The sequence below is a fragment of the Sorex araneus genome, chromosome 6 (assembly GCF_027595985.1).
Source record: "Sorex araneus isolate mSorAra2 chromosome 6, mSorAra2.pri, whole genome shotgun sequence".
NCBI classification, from domain to species: domain Eukaryota; kingdom Metazoa; phylum Chordata; class Mammalia; order Eulipotyphla; family Soricidae; genus Sorex; species Sorex araneus.
The window spans coordinates 168,676,945-168,696,661 of NC_073307.1; the positions used below are offsets into that span (position 1 = coordinate 168,676,945).

Here is a 19,717-nt window from a genome sequence, read left to right on the forward strand (position 1 = left end):
GCTCCCTGTCCCATGACGCTATGGTTCTCCCTGTCCTGTGACACTGTGGTGCTCCCTATCCTGTGAAACTATGGCGCTCTCTGTCCTGTGACATTGTGGCGCTCCCTGTCCCACGATATACTATGGTGCTCCCTGTCCTGTGACACTGTAGTGCTCCCTGTCCCATACATTGTGGTGCTCCCTGTCCCGTGACACTGTGGTGCTCCCTGTCCCGTGACACTGTAGGTGCTCCTGCCTCCAGCCCTGTCCCATGCCTGAGTGTCAGCTCCTGGCCCCTGTGCCCTTCTGGGGTCAGCTGCTGTCTCCCTGCCACAGCCACTCTGGTGGCCCAGAGTCCTAGGCGTAGGCTGTCCTGGTCCCAGCTAGGCATGGCTGTGTTCTCAGTCTTTCATCCACGCAGCTGGGCTGGACACACCTCCCAGGGCCCCAAGGACAGAGTTCTAGCTGGGGTTCACAAAGCCAGGGCTGGGGTGAGAAGGAGTTTCCCGAAGTCTGTGTGTTTCTCCTCTCAGAGAACCTGCTGAGGCGACCTGGGAAGGTGTGTCCTGGGCTTCAGCCCCTCCCCAGCCCGTCTGGGAAGCCCATCTCCTGGGGAAAGCCTGCAGGTGAGGGGCGGGGCCCAGCTGGGGGCCAGCCCTGGGACCTGCCCACTGGGCGGTGGCACCACGGGAGGCAGGGCGGGCCAGCAGGAGGCGTGCTGGGAGGGCGGAAGTCAGGTAGGGAGAGCGCAGGGCGCCTCTCCACCTGCAGCCCCTGGGGCCGATGCAATGCTGCGCACCAGAAAGCAGGTGAGGGGGCTGCCCTGGAGCGGCCGGACTGTGCTGTGGGGTAGGGTGGGCTGGGTGAAGAGGGCCACTTGGGTGTCTGCTGGCAGGGACTCCGGGCAGCACCCAGCCTCCCTCCCTCCCGAAGCTCTCGGGGAGTGTGTGGAGCCTGAATAGGCAGAGATGCCCACCCCAGGGTTCCAGCCAGCACAGGGCTCCACACCTTCAGCTGCCCCGGGGGCAGGGCTTTGGCATCCAGGTGAGCTCACCTGATGGGGTGGGTCAAGTCAGGGAGAGGTGGGTCTCTTGGCCAGGGCCTGGGGATATGAGAGGAGTGAAAGTAAGAGTGAGAGAGAGTGAAAGCAAGAGTGAGAGAGAGTAAATGAGTGAGAGAATGAATGAATGAATGAGTGAAAGGGGAAAAGTGACAGGAAGGGAGCGAATGAGTAACAGTGAGAGTGAGTGAATGAATGAATGAGAGAGTGATGGTGAGAAAGTGTGAGGGTGAGAGTGAATGAATGTGAGAATGAGAGTGATAGAGTGTGTGCGAGGCAATGAGAGTGAATGAGAGGAGTAGGAGAGTCCCTGGGACCACTAACTATTGAGTCCTTGGTGGTGTTGAGTGCTAAGTCCCTGGGAGTACTAAGTGCTGAGTCCCTGGACATCAATAACCTGCAGTCCCTCAGGCCACCTATCTTCGCCTCCAGTGGAGCTCCAGGCTCCACTGCAGGTGCTATGCCTACTGATCCCTGCAGAACGGGGAGTATCGGGGAAGATATTTGGAGACAGAAGGGTGCAGCTGCCAGACAGCGAGACACTCAAGGAAGGCATGGAGGGAGACCCAGTGACGATGGGCCTGTGATTTGCACCTGGGGTGGTTGGAGGCCCCTGGGTGGAAGAGGGTAGAGCTGGGGTCTCCTCAGGAGACCAGGAGGATCCTGGGGGTGGGTGGGGTATGGAGTGGGTCTGAAAAGGGAGGGGACGCCATGTCCCCCAGTGTGTCTGGACGATGCCTCTGGCTGGTTCTGGCCTGAGGCTAAGGCAGGCATGCTTGCACGACCTCCTCTGGTCCCGCTGGTCCCCCACCCATGGGGGCAGTGATCATATCCCCAGAACCCTGTGAACGGGTGGTGCCACCTGGAAGGCCTCACCCTGGAGGACAGATGGTGGATGGACAGAGGGACAGGAAACAGCTTAATCTGGAATCTGGGGCTCAGGGTGGCTCGGCTGCTCCGGGGCCCAGTCCCTGACTTGGAGACTGTGCATCGTCCAGGGGCGGGGGCAGAAGGAGCAGAGAGTCTCAATGCCATGCACGCTGCCCCAGAGAGGTGGGTCCCTTGACTTGACTGAAGATGGGGTCAGTGCCCAGGAGGCTGTTGGGTTCCATCTCTGCCCGCTGGTCCAGGCCACAGGCCAGGCCCAGAGAGACCAACTTCCTGAGAGGCTGGGCACTGGCCCACCACAGCTGTGTAGGATGAGGCTCTAGCTGAATGCGCCCACTCCCAGAGCCCCACTGCTGAAGGTGTCCAGCCCGACCTGGGCACCCCACGGTTGATTCTCTGAACCTAGCCTCCTGTCTACTCCACCCGCTGCCCAGCCAGGCTGACCCCTCCTTGGCCACAGCCCTCGGCAGTGTCGGGGTGTCCTGGCAGCCTTGCAAGGAGGATCAGTTCTGGGAATCTTCCTTGGGGTCTTGCAAACCCAGAGCGCACCCAGGGACAGGGTCGCAGGGCCCCTGACACTGGGCCCAGGGAGGGCAGGCTCCTCCTCTGGCCTAGACGGCAGGAGTTTCAGGTATGGAGCCACACCTGAGAACAGGTGTCCGTGGGCTGTGAGAGCAAAGGGAGTGCCCGAGAGACCGAAGGGTGAGCCAGTGCAGAGCCTGGGAAGTGGGGCAGCACCGCCTCGCTGCCTGCTGTCCTGGCTGGACTCCACGTGTCCAGGGCTGTGTCCAGGTGGGGTGGGGGCAGCCTCCTCTGGAGCTGCTTGTCCCGGCGTGTGGGGTGAGAGCGAAGGCTGCGGGTTCAGGGAGACAGCATGACAAGACCCCGAGCTGCCCAGAGCGTGATGTCCCCTTGAGCCTGTTGTTACTAGGACGGCCTCCACCAGGCGTCCCTGCTGTTCATCTGAGCAGCCTTTTCCAGGCAGCCCCGGGGAGACGGGCTGGAGCAGGCGGAGGAATGTGGTTGCGAGGGCGGGCGAGAAGGAGGGCAGGGGGTGCCAGCTGGGGTGCAACCAGGCAGTGAGCAGGAGGTGGGCATCAGGGTCAGGGCTGGAGTGGGGTGCCATGAAGCCTGGGGGACAGCCAGGCTGCGGGGGGAAGCCCCTGAAAGCCCCCAGCCCCTGGAGCCCTGCAGCATCTGGGCTTCCCAAGAGGACTGCCTGCTGTTCCGGTTCCGTCACCCAGAGGCCTTGGCTCCAGGATGGCATCTGCCCCTCAGGCTGGTGACCTCACCTGGAGCTGGAGGGAGATATGCAGCTTAGGCATTGGCTGCCCACAGCCACCTCCTCCAGCACCAGGGCCTGGGGCTCCCCGCCTCTGGCAGCTGCCCGAAAGCTCTTCTCAGCTACTGGGCTTCCCCAGGAAAGGGACTTGGGGGCAACGGTCTCAGTCCTGAAGTCTCCCGTCTGCTCCGAGGGGCAATGAAACCCAAAGGACACCACCCATGGGGCACACTGTCCACAGGGCTTGACTGTCCACGGGACACATCATCCACAGAGCACATCATTGTGTGGGGGCGGGGGCACACTCCTGGCTCCGGGCCAGGGATAACTCCTGGGGGAGCACAGGGGCCCTCTGTGGTGCCGGGGATCAAGCCCAGGTCAGCAGCCTGCAAGGTCAGCTCCCTACCTGCTGTACTATTGCTCCAGCCCATGGGCATACCGTCCACAGCACATACTGTCCTTGGAAAAGCCCATCCCCAGAACATACTGTCCACAGGAAGTTCATCCACAGGACACCATCCCATGGACATCAATCCACAGGCCATGTTACCCATGGGGTACACTCTCCATGGAGCACAATCAAGGAGTAAGCCCTGAGCACTGTTAGGTGTGACCCAAAAGCCATAAAAGGAGAAAGGACTGGAGCAATAGTACAGTAATTAGCACACTTACCTTGCGGGTGGCAGTGAAACACATAATCTCTGCTGGGTGTGGGTCTTTATTAAACTATAGTGAGGGGGGCAGACAGTACAGAGTCGGGGCAGTGGCCTAGGGTGCAGCTGCTGCCCCGACCTGGCATCATGTATGGTCCCTACGTATTGCCATACGCACCAGCAGGAGCGGCCCCCAAGTAGCCCCAGGTGTGGCCCTCAAGCAAAACACGACAAAACAAAACAGTAAGGGGGTTCCCTGTGCTCAGTGCCATGAGCACCGGGTGCAGAGGCCCTGCTGGCCACATGCGACCTAACTGTCCAGTGCATGTGACTACTGAGGCTTTGTCCCCTTCTCCTTGGCCCTGCGGGCTCCTGAGTAAACCCCTTGACGGCCTGTGCTGCTGGGGCTGCACTGTGGGTTCAGGGAGGACCACACACTGTCACATTCCGTACTGCCAGGGGGCCTCAGGCATCTTTCCGGGTTCCCCAAAATGGGCAACACCACGCTGGGCAGAACGCAAAATGCAGGGGCCCACTTAAAACAAGGAGATTTCCAGTGTGACTTTTAATCTGAAAAGGAGGTGGGGAACCAAAACATGTGGGAACTCTGTTCTAGATGGCATGACTGTGACCTTCATCTTGGCATTTTTTGTAGGCACCGACCAGGGTTCTCTGAGGAGCCCCTTTCCCACAGCACCACCCCCCACAGGCGCCGAGTCTCCAGGGTGGAGCCCGCAAGTGGTTGTGCCACGCTCCGCTCCAGGGGTGGAGTCTTTTCTCTGGTTGTGCCACGCCTCGGGGGTGGTCTTCTGTGGTTGTGGCACGCCCCTAGGGTGGAGTCTTCTGTGGTTTGCCACGCCCTCGGGTGGAGTCTGCATGTGATCATGCCACGCCCCCAGGGGTGGGGTCTGTATTTGGGTGCTGCCCCGGCCTCCTAAATTCAGTCCCGCTGGGGTCCGCCCTCCTATTCTTCCACGAGATTTTCCTGGACCCACTTTACTAAAGGGGGTCGTGTCTGGTCGGCCGGGCTGATTCCAACGCAAGGGGACAGTCGTGCTTCCCAGGGAGTGGTCCAGGGCATGGCACGCTGTGCGGGCATCTGCGGGAAGGCGCTGCCTCAGTGTCCACAGCCTGCCCGCAAGCCGGCCACACGCATGTCTGCGGTTCACCGACCAGGCGGCGCTGGGCAACCTGCCCCTTGGGAAGCCTCAGCCACGTCTCCCACTCAAGACCCACCTGCTGGACACCGTCCCGGTGCCCAGCACCGCCTGCAACTGCCCACGTCCTCACCTGCTTCTGTGCAGGAAACACGGCAGCGGCATCGCATCTTCTTTCTCCACAGGAAGAAGAGAGCTTCCAGGTCCTGATGGGCACTGGAGGAGACAGTTTCCCGCTTGTGGAAATCCACAACCATGAGGTGAGCCGCCACACACGCATGTGCACACACATGCATGCACACAAGCACATACACACGTGTGCACACAGACATACACACGCATCAGCATACATACATGTGAGCACACACATGCATGCTTTCACACACATACGTGTGAGTGTACACACACATACAGACCTTTCTCCCACCAGTTCCCCCTACCCTGCCCCAGGCCTGCTCCTGGTTTGTGCCCTCCTGTCTCCTCCTCCACTCCAGGGTCCTGAACTATGCGATTATGTCCTGGTGGCTGACAGCCGCACCCAGAAGAAGCCCAGGCTAATCTGGAGGCAGCAGCAGTTCCAGAAGGAGCTGGAGGCTAAGGGCTTCCATGTCCAGGTGTCTGCAGGGGCAGTGGGGGAGAGGGGTTCAGAGAGGAGCCTGAGGCGGACGCGGTGGATCGAGCTGACCAACCCGCAGGTGGCCGTGGGGACTAAGAGTGCCCCCTGCAGGTGGCCTTGGGTATGAATAGTGCCCCGCTGTCCGCCCCCCCCCCCCCCCCGCCCCAGGTGGTGGAGGATGGGGAGAAGGTCTTCTTTGGGATCCGAGCTGAAGACAGCATCTTCGAGAAGTACCGCACACTCCTCATGGAGCCGGAGGGTCCTACCCCCATGGCAAAGCCAAACAGCCTGGCCACCATGCCAGCCACCACTCGGTGAGATGCTGAGGGTCCCAACCCTGCTGGCCTGGAAGGGGGGTTGTGGTACCTCACGGCTGCCGAGCCCCCTGGAATGAGACGATGGAGGAGTTTTGGCCACAGGAGCACAAAGGGCCCCACAGCCTACTCCTGGTGACCCCGAGCAGAAGGCAGATCTGACAGGCCCCCACCCAAGGAAGGGCGGGAGGAACCGGTGGCCAGGCCCCTTCCCTCTCCACACCGAGTACCTCGCTGAGACTGCCCCTGCTTCTCCCCGCACCCCCCGAACAGGCGTCTGCCCCTACTTCCTCCTCCAGTCAGCTCAGCTGGGCCCCATCAGAGGAGGCTGCGGTAGTGGAACGTGGGAGGGGACTTCAGGGGTCACAGATCTGGAGGCTCCTCTGTTGGGAGGACTCAGGGCTTGAGGACCTGTGGGCAGGTGGACTCTGCGTTTCCTCGCTGTGTGGGCTTGGACAAGTATCCCAGTCTGCCTGAGCCTTCATCCCCCAGAATCAGGAAAAGTGCACATCGGGGGTGGGCTGGCATGCAGGTTCCAGGCAGCGGGGGCAGGGGGTGGGTCCTGGGAGGAGAGGGGCACCTGGAGAGTCCCTGTCCTGCAGGACAGTGGGCTGGGTTCAAGGCTGGAGACCCCGTGGGCCCCAGGTGTAGGTCATCCTGAGTTCTTTGTTTCAGAATCCGCATTGTCAACTTCATCCTGAACAGCAAGATGGCAAGTGGTGGTAAGGACAGGAGGGGGTAGAAGGGACAGAACAGCAGGTGGTGGAAGGACAGGAGGGACCAGGCCAAGCAGGTGGTCCAGAAACCTCCCACAGGCAGGACAGGGGGCGGGCAATCAGGTCATCCGTGCCCTTGTTTACCCTGCCTGAGACCCTGTGAACCCCCAGATACATTTGAGATGCTGGTGAACGACGGGGTCTTTGAAACCAGATTTCCCCTGCACCAGGTGAGGCTGGCTCTGCATGTGGGTAGGAGGGGGCATTGAGGGTGGGACCCCAAGGCTAGAGGCCTCACCTTGGGTGTCTGTAGGAGGAGAAAGTCCTGAAAGAGAAGTGGGCCCAGTGGAAGAAAATGTTCCAAAATCAGCCCATTGATGACATCAGGTACTCGTGCCCCAGACCAGCCACCTGTGTGCAGGCACACCTGTGTGCTCCAGACACAGCTATGTGCCCAGGACACACCTGTGATCAACACTCCTGTGCCCCAGACACACACACGTGCTTCAGACACACCGTGCTCTGGACAGGCCTGTGCCCCAGATACACCTACGCACTCAGACATACCTGTGCCCCAGTAAACAGATGTATTTGTGCTCCCATATGTGATAAAACACTCTTGTCCCCATGCATGACATGTGCCCCTCAGAGTGGTCCTGACGGTCAGCTGTGCCCACAGGAACTACTTCGGCGAGAAGGTGGCCCTGTACTTTGCCTGGCTCGGCTGGTACACCCGCATGCTGCTACCTGCCGCCTTCGTGGGCCTCGCGGTCTTCCTCTTTGGCTTTGTCCACTTTGATGCCAGTCAGATCAGGTAGGGGCCCAGACAGGGAGGCTGAGGGCCAGGTGGGTGCGCTCTAGTTCCAGCAGAGCCTCCAGCCTGGCCCCTGTCCCCAGCAAGGAGATCTGCGAGGCCCATGATATCTACATGTGCCCACGTGGCGACCATAGTCGCAGGTACCATCGGCTCTCGGACACCTGCACCTTTGCCAAGGTTTGCCCCCGAGTTCCCACTGGGCCCCTCCCACCTGTCACCTAGAGCAGAGAACATGGGGCCCAGCCTCTGCACGGGGCTCCCTGCCCCTGGGTGGGCACAGACCAGGAGCTTGCCCCGCACCCCCCTCTCCCCAGCTCACTCACCTCTTTGACAACGAGGGCACCGTGCTGTTTGCCATCTTCATGGCGCTCTGGGGTGAGTCGTAGGGGCTGCCCTGAACTCCAGGGCCTTTCCTACCCCACATCCTGGACTCCCGGCAGCCCCGTGCACCCCCTAACACACAGCCCCTCTCCTTGTCTCCGCCGCAGCCACCATGTTCCTGGAGATCTGGAAGCGGAAGCGAGCCCAAGTGGTCCTGCACTGGGACCTGTATGGCTGGGACGAGGACCAGGTGAGGCTACAGGCTCGCCAGACCTGTCAGCTGCCCGGCAGCCTGTGTGCAGCCTCTGCCTCGTGTTCTGTGAGACATGTGCCCATGTCCTGTGAGGCACATGCCTATGTATGAGGCGTATGTCATGTATGAAGCATGTACTTCGTGTTGAGTCATGTGCCCATGTCTGAGATGTGCATCCCATGTTGAGGGATGTGTCATGTCTTATATGTGTGTCCCATCTGAATCATGTGCTGTGACACTTGTGTCCATGCATGAAGCACATGTTCATGTCTGAGGTGTGTGCTCTGTGTTGAGGCATGTACCCATGTCTGAATCATGTGACCTGTGTTTGAGGCATGTGCCTGTGTCTGAATTGTGTGCCCATGTCTGGGGTCTACTTGTCATCCCTGTAGGAGGAAATTGCACTGGAGCTCATCAACTGCCCCAACTATCAGCTGAGGCCACACCAGCACTCATACCTGCGCAGCTCGATCATCCTGCTGCTGGCCCTGATCATGGTGCCCTGGGGAGGGCTCGGTCGTCCTGCTGCCGGCCTGAGTCTGAGGGTGGGGTTTGGGCATGGCCTCCTGAGGCCCTGTGTTCACCATGTCCGTAGATCTGCATCATGATTGGCATGGCCCACCTCCTCGTGGTCTATCGTGTTCTGGCTGCTGCCGCCTTCGGCTACTTGGCCTTGCCCTTCCTGGGGGAGCAGGTGACGACCGCCGTGGTGGTGACCGGGGCAGTGGTGCACTACATGATGATCATCATCATGACCAAGGTGCGTAAGGGCTGTGGGCTGGGAGGCCTCCGCCCAACTCCCGCTCAGCCCCGCTCTCTGCCCACAGATCAACAAGACTGTGGCCCTGAAACTGTGTGACCTTGGTAAGTGGACGCCCCAGCCCAGGGCTCCTGGGGAGAATTCAGAGCTGGGTCCCCCTGGGCTGGAGGTGACCTGGGCCTGGGCGAGGTCGGGAGGTGGACAGCCACGTGTCTTGCAGAGAAGCCCAGGACCTTCTCAGAGCGTGAGAGCAAGTTCACCATCAAATTCTTCACGCTGCAGTTCTTTACCCACTTCTCCTCCCTCATCTATGTTGCCTTCATTCTGGGCAGGTGAGAGCCCGTACTGGTCACCTGGGAACAGAAGCACGTGCTCCTTGTAGCTTTGCAGGAAACTTGTCTCAAAACAAATGAAGCATAGGGGCCGGAGCGATAGCACAGCGGGTAGGGCATTTGCCTTGCACGCGGCCAACCCGGGTTTGATCCCCGGCATTCCATATGGTCCCCCAAGCACCGCCAGGAGTAATTCCTGAGTGCAAAGCCAGGAGTAACCCCTGAGCATCGCTGGGTGTGACCCAAAAAGAAAAAAAAAACAAATGAGGCATAGATGGGGACAGAGGTATTGTTATGTGATATTGGTATAGATTCAGATCGCAAACCTGGTATCGTGTGTACAGCTGTCGACACAGGTGTACAGACAGAGATCTCTGTTGGGTACAGATGACAGCGTTGCCACCGAGATATGCACAAGAGCTCTGTTCCCACTGTGATGGCAGTTTTGCCTTTTGGGGGCACCTCACAGACATGCTTCCATGCTGTGTGCGCATGAACAGTCGTGTGGCGCTGCTTTTCTCTTGGGGCCACCTCAGGCACCTTCCTGCGTGTCGGGTCTTATTCGCAAATCTCCAAGGGCTGCCTGGCAGTGGTGCTGGAATCTGTTTAACTTACCTTGAGGGCATTTGGATTATTTGGCTTGAAGATTTATACATAAAGCTGCTTTCAGCATCCTCGGTAACTCACATGACATACACGCACACACAGCAGACATGAGCACATGTCTCTCACCCATCTGTTTAGTGAAGGGAACCTTTGAGTGGGAGGTTCAATCAATAGATGTTTAACATTCTTTCTTGAGAAGGTAATCACTCCATTTATTTGATGCACCATTACTTTTTTGTTTGGTTGATTTTGGGGCCACACCTGGTGGTGCTCAGGGCTTACTCCTGTCTCTGTGCTCAGAAATCACTCCTGACAGGGCTCAGAGGACCCGATGAAGTGCTGGGATCATATGGGTAACCGGGGATACCCATATGCAAAGCAAGAGCTCTACCCGTGGTCCTATCTCTCTGAGCCTCAGATTTTTGTGACAGGGCCACCTGCAGCTGCGGTCCTGGGGACGTCCCCCCACCTGTAGACCATCCTTGGTTCTCACCCTGGGGAGCCCTATCCTGAAACCTCAGTCCCAGGTCCTCTGGCTCCCCAAGAAAGTGTAGTTGGGATTTCTGTAGTGTTCAGTCTCTTCCTTGAGGGCCCAATTCTCCTTCCTTTCTTCTCTACATGAGATCATGGAGTACAGGGATCCAACCCAAGGTGTTCAGTGCTCTGTGGCACCACCACAGCCCAGATTTCTGACTCTTAAGCCTCGTGGCTTGTTAGTGGCTTGTTGCATCTGACAAGGTTGATATCACTGTGATGACATTGGAGTTGTGGTGACCTCATGGTTGTGATGACATCAGAGCCGTGATGACACCAAGCTGGTGGTGATGTTGGGACTGCAATGAAGTCAAGGCTGTAATGACTTCAGGGCCATGGTGAGATTAGGATTATGATGATGTCAAGGCTGTGATGATGTCAGAGCTTTGGTGATGTCAGGGCTGTGTGATGCCAGGGCTCTGGTGGTGGTGCAAAAGCTGTAATGACACCAGTGCTGCAATAGTGTCAGTGTTGCAATAATATTAGTTGTGATGATGTAAAAGGCTGTGGTGATGTCAGGGCTGTGGTGATGTCAGGGCTGTGGTGATGTCAGGACTGTGGTGATGTCAGGACTGTGGTGATGTCAGGGCTGTGGTGATGTCAGGGCTGTGGTGATGTCAAGGCTGTGGTGATGTCAGGGCTGTGGTGATGTCAGGACTGTGGTGATGTCAAGGCTGTGGTGATGTCAGGGCTGTGGTGATGTCAGGACTGTGATGATGTCAAGGCTGTGGTGATGTCAGGGCTGTGGTGATGTCAGGACTGTGGTGATGTCAAGGCTGTAGTGACGTAAGGACTGTGATGATGTCAAGGCTGTAGTGACATCAGGGATGTGATGATGCATGGTTGTGGTGTCCCTCTTCTGCTCCCAGATTTTTCCTTCCCACCTAACATGCATGCTCATACCTTTCCCAGAAATTCCTCTCACCTCAAGTCCACTCCTGTGACCAGTCAGCCCTTTGACCTCTCCCATCTCTCCTCCTCTGCCCAGTTGAGGATCTCAGACAGTGCCAGCCCCACTCTGCCCTGCAGCTGCCTTGGCCCAGGATGCTGGACTCCCCCAGCCCCCCACATGCCTTCTAGAGCTTCCTGTGCCTCCCACCTCCTCCTCTGCTTGTACCTGGGTGCCCCTGCCTTGGAAGCAGTGACTTCTGAATGAGTCTTCTGGTTTTCTTGCTTTCTCCTCCCATCTTTCTTCCAGCTTCTGGGGTGGAGCATGGTTGTATCCAGATGCCCCCTTTACCTATTTGCCCCTCTCATCTTGCACGCTGGTTCTGCCTCTCCACTTGCCTCCCAGCTTCCAGTTCTGGACCTGGAGTCACCTTGGGGCCTCAGGAAAGTGGGTGCCAGGTCCCTTCATATGGGAGCACCTTCATGTTGGTGTCCTGGTGGTCACCAGTCATCCTTTCATGGTCGATTCCACACCAAGCTTAGAAACTGGGTCAGCTGTGGCCTCCTCTGCGCAAGGCCTTCTGTCTGACTCACAAGCTGCTCACTTTGCAGAAGAGGCAAAGGGGGCTGTACAGTTTTTGCCAGTGCCAGGCAGCCGTCCCTGCCCTGGTTGTTTCATGTCTGCGTGCCCTGGGCATGAGCTGCCATGGCCACACCCCAACCACAGAATCCCTTTCCCTTCCTGTGGTTCTGATGGTTTTACCTGGTACTTACTATGTAACAGGTGAGAGGCTCTGCCATGCAGGGCTGGCACCCGGGGCTCTCCCTTCCCCTTCTTGTTTTATTTTTCACACTTTTATATTTGCTTTTCTGGGTAAACTTTGGAATCATTTGCTCAAACTAAGTCTGAATTCTGTGGGGTTTAGTTTAAGACTGCTGTCAGCAATCTTAAATAATTAAATTATTTTAGGGAAGCACTACACAGACACTGTAGTGGTTTTCTACGGTGGTCATAACAAATGGCCCCAAAGTTATTTACTTTTCTCGCCTTCCCTCCCCTTGTTGCTATATGACTGGGGTGCGACACACTTACTTCATACCAGTGATGCCCCGTGTTCACACACTTGCTCACTGGGACTCCCACCTGGCCAGGGCCCTCTCCAGGATCACCCACTCATCAGCGAGGTACTCTCACACCTGCTTTGCTTTGGTGAAGATTGCACACGTGTGTAGACTGTGCCAGTGGGTGGTACCAGGGGGCAGGCCCATGTGGGGGAGGGGCACCAGGAGTTGGATGCATGGCCACAGGGCCTCCCATGAGCAAAACTGTTGCTTTTGCCATTGAACCATCATCCCTGGGCCTCTTCCACCAAAGTGACTTTTTCTTTGGGAAAGAAGACACACCTAGTGGTGCTCAGGCATCACTCTTGGCATGGCTCAGGGGACCATTTGGGTTGCCAGGGATTTGGGATCAAACCTGGGTCAGCGGCATGCAAGGAAGGCACATGCCAACCTGAAGTCCTCTCTCCAGCCCCCCGAATCACACAAATGTTTCCTATGACAGTTCTATGGGTCAAGTCCAAAATGGGTCTCATGGGGCTGAAGCCTGGGGGTGCTCTGCACCCACCTTTTATGTTTATCATGTGTCCCACCTGGAAGTACAGGGGAAGTCTGTGGTGCAATTTTAGCTTCTAGAATCTGCTGGAAGCCTTGGTGGTCACCGCCTCCACCTGTAGGGCCCACACTCAGGGGCCTCCCTCAGCTCCCTCTGTCCACTCCCATTCCCCTGATCCCAGTGGGTTCCTGACTGCCCCTCAGGGCCAATCACTGGCACACTTCATTGGCCACAGCGCAGCTGCTGTCTGTGGCCCAGCTCTGGGTCGTGGGCATCACAGCATGGCTGTCTGGTAGACTCAGTGGTCTCTCTCCACCCCCCAGTGCCTGAGTCTGAACACATTTCCCACTGCCCCTTCCCCATGAGCTAGTTTTCCCTCCCAACCACACTAGTGTGCACATACGTGTGTGAGCTGTGTGTGTGCGGAGGGTGCACTGGGGTGTTTAAACAAAAAAAGAAAAGATGAAGATCCTCTCGTGGCTGCTGCTACTGCTGCTGGACACCTGTGTGCGTTCGGTAGCCCTGAGCCGCCTCCCCGCCTCCCCACGTCCCCAGGGCCCCCAACAGAGACACAGAGAGACAGGGAGACGGGGAGGCTGGGGACCACAGTCAGATGGTGAAAATGGCCCATTTAATGCAGGGTTGCCAGCATACTTACAGAACATCTGAAGGGGGGTTGAAGTAAGCACAGGTGTGATGGTCATTTACATAGATAAACATTTGGCAGAGGAAATTCTTTTAGGGAGATCAACTCAAGGAGACACACTGTCTCCCAGGGGCAACTGTATTGCTTTTATGTTTCCCTCTAATTGTATTAAGTTATCAATACTAGCAGTTGTTTGGATAAACACAGCAAGAGGCAAAGGTCCCAACACTTAGTTCTCTGGGCTAAGAGCAAACAGGGTTTTAAACACTTGGTTGTCTGGGATCTGAGTGCAAGCAAGGCTTTTACCGTAAATCCCAGACTAAGTCCTCAGACCAGTTCAGCTAGTCCTTCCCCAGGGGGGTCCTGTCTCTAAAGTTGTAACAGTTTGCATGAAAACCATGCATTTATGCTTTCTAGAATGTCCCATTTCGCTGCCGGGTAGTTTTGCCACTCGCCCCAGGTCCATTCCAGTCCCACGGTGGGACCTCCCTTTGGGGTGTCAGGAACTACAGAAACTGAAGCCTGAGTCGAGTAGTTATGATCAAGTAATTATGCCCAGGGGCAGATATATTTCAGAGTCAATCAACTCCCAAATATTAGGAGCACAGCATTCATGGTCTTTCTGTGTTTAACCAAAGAACATTGCTCTATGGTAACATATAAAAGACTATAGGGGAAACAGAAAAGCAAGTACAAATATACAGCACTTCAAATACAAAGCAGTGTCAATACAAGTCAGAATAACCAGAGTTTTTTTTAAAATTTTTATTTTATCACCATGTGGAAAGTTATAAAGTTCTCAGGTTTATGTCTCAGTTATACAATATTCAAACACCATCGCTTCACCAGTGCCCATATTCCACCACCAAAATCCCCAGTATACCCCCCCGCCCCCGCCCCCCACCCCCAACTGTATAACTGGTGAATTTCACTTCATTTTCTCTTTACCTTGATTACGTTCCATATTTCAATACAAAACTCACTATTGTTGTGGGAGTTTTACCCCCAACAAGACAGCCCTACTAAGGAAGCATTTGATAATTATTTTTCCATTAAAAGATTGTATGTTTTCAGTTTTTAGAAAAGGTCATGCAGCCACGTTAGCGGCCGCGCGGTTCGGATATGTCCCAGTCCCGCATCCCGGAGCCGTGCTAGTTGCTACTCAGTGTCGCCAGGGCTCCATCTGGAGAAGGTGTGGTGGCTGCACCTCCTCTGTCCGGATCCCTGGTGTTGCTGGCCCCAATTCGGGTCCGGAGCATTCTCTGGGCCGCGTTGCTCACCAGAATGCCTGGCTGCTTCTCTGTTGAATGTGGCAAGATGGCACCGAGGGTGGGTCGAGGGCATGACTTCCGGCGGCCAGGACCACTTGCAGGCTGGGCTGGCGCCGCCCCACTCCAGTGCCCCCCCCCCCAGCTCGGATGTGTCCCAGTCCCACATCCCAGAGCCGTGTTAGTTGCTGCTCAGTGTCGCCAGGGCTCCATCTGGAGAAGGTGTGGTGTCTGCACAGAAAGTTTTGTTTTACAAGCAGTCGAGATTAACATGGGGGACTGTGACAATGCAAGGTAAAATACAAGGGAAAGATTACAAATAAACTTTAACTAAATTAGGGATGCTAGCAAGGGTGATATAAATTCCTTTAGGAGGAAAGGAGACAATTCACTGAATAAGCCTAAAGCATTTAGGGTTAATATCCAACACAAAGGGGAGGCTGAAGATAGACTTTGGCTAAACTACGGATGTTAGCAAGGGCATGGTAAGCTTCTCTGGGAGGAGGAAAGGGGCAATTCACTGATAAAACCTAAAGCACTTAGGGTTGATATCCAACACTGGGGTAAGCCCTGCTTAGGGGAATGGTGCTACCCAGTCTGTCCCTTTACCTCCACCACCCCGAACCCCCTCCTGCTCTGCACCCACCTGTCAGAACAAGACACTGCTCCTCCCAGTCTCACTGTCCTTCCCCTGCCCTCGCCTAGGATCAACGGTCACCCTGGGAAGTCTGTGCGCCTGGCAGGGATGTGGAAGCTGGAAGAGGTCAGTCTGGTCAGGATGCCTCGGTGTCCCATTTCTGAACTGCTGCAGGGACTCCTGCCCACGTCGGGCCCCTGGGCCTGACCTCTGCTCCTGCCAGCCCCCAGTGCCACTGCAGGACCCTCCATGTCCCCTCACCTCCATGCTCGCTGTCCCCCCCCTACAGTGCCACCTCAGTGGCTGCATGGTGGACCTGTTCATGCAGATGGCCATCGTCATGCTTCTGAAGCAGACACTCAGCAACTGCATGGAGTACCTGAGCCCGTGAGGACCGCCCCCCTCCCCGGCTTGCCCGCCTCCAAGCCCCAGTGCCCCCCACCTCAGCCAGCTGTCTGCCCCTTCCCAGGTGGCTGTCCTTCAAGTGGCGTTCGCGGCAGGCCGCTCGGGGCCGACACCGGGCCCCTGCACTGCAGGATTGGAGGCGGAACTACTACATGAACCCAGTTAACCCCTTCAGCTTATTTGATGAGTTCATGGAGATGAGTGCGTCCTGGTGGGGGCGGGATGGGCCTCGGGGGAGCATGCCAGGCAGATGCTGGGGTGCTTGGGAGCAGGAGCTGGGGGTGGGGGTGAGTGGACGCTTCCCCCAGCATGTCCCCGGACCCCCAGTGATCCAGTATGGCTTCACCACCATCTTCGTGGCTGCCTTCCCGCTGGCCCCACTGCTCGCCTTCTTCAGCAACCTGGTGGAGATCCGTCTGGACGCCATCAAGATGGTCAGGCTGCAGCGGCGCCTGGTGCCCCGCAAGACCAAGGACATCGGTCAGGACCCCACAGTACAGCTATGCAAGGAGGGGCTCCAGCCTAGGACCTGGGGGACAGCCCTTGGAGTGGCGGTCCCAAGTGGTGACGAGAAGCCTCCTCACCCCTAGCCCTTCCCAGGCTTTGCCACAGACAGGGCTGGGGTCTGGGTGGGCTCGAGTCCCTGTAAGAGGCTGGCTGCCTGGGGGCATTCACAGACCCCCACCTGGGCCTGCAGCCCCCTCGATTGACCGGGCAGCAGAGCTGAGAGCAGAGCAGGGGCTGGGAGGGGCAGACACTGGGGAAGGGACGGGGCAGGAGGCCCACTAAGGGGACAGGGTGGGGCCAGGATCTCTGCCTGCAGTGAGTCAGTGCAGGCTAGAGCAAGGTCCCCCTTCTGCCGGAAAGGCACATGGGCACTGAGCGCCTGAGGTGGTGGGTGGTGGTGGGCAGGGGCACAGCCCAGACCCAGAGGGTGTCCCCACTGCCGTGCCAGGGACGTGGCTGCAGGTGCTGGAGATCATTGGTGTGCTGGCCGTCATCGCCAACGGCATGATCATCGCCTTCACGTCTGAGTTCATTCCCCGGGTGGTCTACAAATACCACTATGGCCCATGCCGGCGGGGGGCTTCACCCAGAGTCGAGTAAGGGGGCCACGATATGGGGGGCCTCACAGGGGCCCCAGGTCAGGGAAATACCCACTGCTGTCCAGGAGGGGTTCCTTGGGCCTGGCCAGCCTGCATGTGGCCCCTCCCATGCTGACCCGCACCCCTCCCGCCCCCACAGCTGCCTCACTGGCTACATCAACCACAGTCTGTCCGTGTTCTACACCAAGGACTTTCCGGACGCCAGCAGTATACAGGGACCCGAGAATGTGACTGAGTGCAGGTCTGAAGCCCCAGCCTGGTGCTCCCCTAGCACCCCGGGGCCCTGGCCTCACGCCCACCCCCACCCCACCCAGGTACCGGGACTACCGCAATGCCAAGGACTACAGCTTCTCTGAACAGTTCTGGGTCCTCCTGGCCATCCGCCTGGCCTTCCTCATCCTCTTTGAGGTGGGTTGCAGATGGAGTGGGCTCCCCATTCCCCCAGAGCCAGCCCTGACCTGGCCTGCCCCTGTCCCCAGCATGTGGCTCTGTGCATCAAGCTGGTTGCTGCCTGGTTCGTGCCTGACGTTCCTCAGACAGTGAAGAACAAGGTTCTGGAGGAGAAGTACCAGAGGCTCCTGGAGAAGATTACTGGAGGGCGGCAGAGCCAGGGTGGGGCTGGCACGGGGTCCCAGGTCCCCTCCTCCCGTGGCCCCAGCTACAGCCCCAAGAGCACAGCTGTGTAGGGGCCTGCTGGAGAGACCAGGCCGAGAACGCTGGCAGAGTGTGGGGTCTGTGTGTGGGCTCTGGGGACCCCTGCCGCTGGAGAGACCAGGGGACATCTGCTGTGCCCGGCAGGGGCTGGTCCCGCTTGCCCTGATGTCAGGTCTCCAGGCCCTGAGCCCCCGCGCTCCCCACACTGCTGGAATAAAAGAAAGCTTGTGGTGCGGACTTCAGGGTCGCTCTGGGTGGTGCGGGGACAGAGGCCGGGCAAAGGTCGGGAATGTCGGCCCCTCCGGCTTCCCCTGTCCTTCCCGGAACCTTACCCGCGGCGACAGGCCAGCGCGCTCCGCCCTCCGCACCTGGGCGTGGGGCAGGGCCGGTCGGCTTCCCAGAGGAGGGATCCCTACAGCTCCCCCCGCCCCCCCCCCCCCACACGCTCTGGCCTCCCGGGGTTCCGGGCCGCTGGGACCCGGAGGAAACCGCCTCCGCCGCGGGGGCGGGGCTGCACCTGCCACTGCGCACCTGACTCAGGTGAGCCCCGGGCGGCAGGTGCGGGCGGGCGCCGAGTGGCCGCGGCGACTCGCAGCGGGGTGAGTGCGGCCCGGCCGGGCCTGCGCGCGGGGGGCGGGGGGCGGCTCCCCGGGGCACGCAGGAAGCGGCTCGCGCCGGCCCCGAGGTTCGAGGTTCGTGTCGCCAGAAGCCAGCAGGCCCGCGACCGGCTCCTGGGCCCTCGCGAGCCGGCCTGGGCCAACGCAGGGAGCTGGTCGCGGGTCGCGGGCAGACCACAGCCGACGGCGACCCTCGGCCCAGCGTCCCGCTCCCGCCTCCATCCAGCGTCTCGCGCGCGCCCCCTCGGTCCAGCGTCCCGCGCGCCCCTCGGCCCAGCGTCCCGCGCGCGCCCCTTCGGCCAAGAGTCCCCCGTGCGCCCCCTCGGCTCAGCGTCCCGCGTGCGTCTCGGTCCAGCGTCCCGCGCGCGCCCCTCGGTCCAGTGTCCCACGCGCGCCCCTCGGTCCAGCGTCCCGCGCGCGCCCCCTCGGTCCAGCGTCCCGCGCGCGCCCCCTCGGTCCAGCGTCCCGCGCGCCCCTCGCCCTAGTGTTCTTCGCCACACCCCCGACCCCGCGTCCCCCACTCGCCTGCCACCGGTGGGCCCTGAGGAGACCCGGGCCCCTCCCCCTAGAAGGCGGCGCAGGAAGTGTGGCGTTTTAAGGGATCCGGCGTCGCGGGTCACGGAGCAGAACGGAGCCGTGGGGACACGCGAGATCACGTTTCCTTTAGGGACGCAGAGCGCGGGGCGGGTCACACCCGGAGGCACGCGGGCATGTGGGTCCAGGGTGCCAGGGGCCATCACCAGGAGACCCCAACAGTGTCTCACCTGGACTTCGCGCTCCTGAGCTGGCCTGTCCCTGTTGCTGCCCACAACTCCAGACGCAGGCCTGTGCCATCAGGCTGGCAGGAACTTTATGGGGTACCCCAGGGAGAGCCTCGCCCTCGGCTTCCTGCCGGATGCTGGCCGCCAGTCTCCTGGCTCCATGCTTGGCGCCATCCAGCACTGTGGGCCCTGGGCTGTGAATGTGACAGGACAGGGTCAGACTTGGGGTAAGGGTAACGCGGATGGCACTGGGGATCTCTTTGTTGGGCCTGCCATATGAGGACAGGGACGCGCTGAAGGAGACTCCCCTCTGTGGGTCCCAGCGCCTGGCCCCCTGTTGCTGACCCTTAGGTCTGTGATAACAGCAGAGGATGCTGGCTGCCCCTGAAGGCACTGACCTGTGTCCCCCAAAACTCAACACACAACCCACCCCCACCCCCACTGGGGGCTCAGTGGGCGGGGTCAGGGAGCTGGCAGATGGGCCACTCAAGCCCCCCCTCCCCATGGGTGGGAGTTTACATTGAGCTGTCCACCCTGCAGGGTACAGAACTGGGGCGCACTTGGCCAGGGCAAGCACTGTGGAGACCCCTTTCTTTGGATATTCTGCAAGGGTCCAGAAAGCCCAGCTGCCTCCTCATGCTGTGCACCTCACTGGGCTGCTTGCCAGACCCCCTGCACCCCGAGGTCCGGTGGCTTTGACCGCTGCCCCCCACCCTGCTTGCCTAGGGGGCTTGGGCGGGCCCCAGAGGAAGGAGCCTGCTGACTCAGAGCTACAGGAAGAGCAGGCAGGCAGGGTGGAACCGCTCACTGCCCGCCCACCGGAGGAGGTGGG

General features: G+C 59.0%; 1 protein-coding gene across 1 annotated transcript; it reads left to right on the top strand.

Annotated features, from left to right (window-relative positions):
• The first annotated feature begins 4,483 nt into the window (after positions 1-4,483).
• Positions 4,484-17,913, top strand: ANO9 (anoctamin 9). Its single transcript, XM_012936164.2, has 25 exons — positions 4,484-4,513; positions 5,039-5,116; positions 5,205-5,279; positions 5,514-5,633; positions 5,804-5,949; positions 6,277-6,282; positions 6,625-6,671; positions 6,837-6,895; positions 6,979-7,052; positions 7,345-7,479; positions 7,563-7,659; positions 7,797-7,857; positions 7,971-8,053; positions 8,449-8,553; positions 8,652-8,816; positions 8,884-8,920; positions 9,037-9,148; positions 15,411-15,468; positions 15,632-15,729; positions 15,812-15,948; positions 16,075-16,227; positions 16,703-16,850; positions 16,993-17,094; positions 17,168-17,261; positions 17,333-17,913. The coding sequence occupies exons 1-25, from the start codon at positions 4,484-4,486 to the stop codon at positions 17,537-17,539; spliced, it is 2,427 nt and encodes an 808-aa protein (XP_012791618.2). The 3' UTR covers positions 17,540-17,913.
• Positions 17,914-19,717: the final 1,804 nt, after the last annotated feature.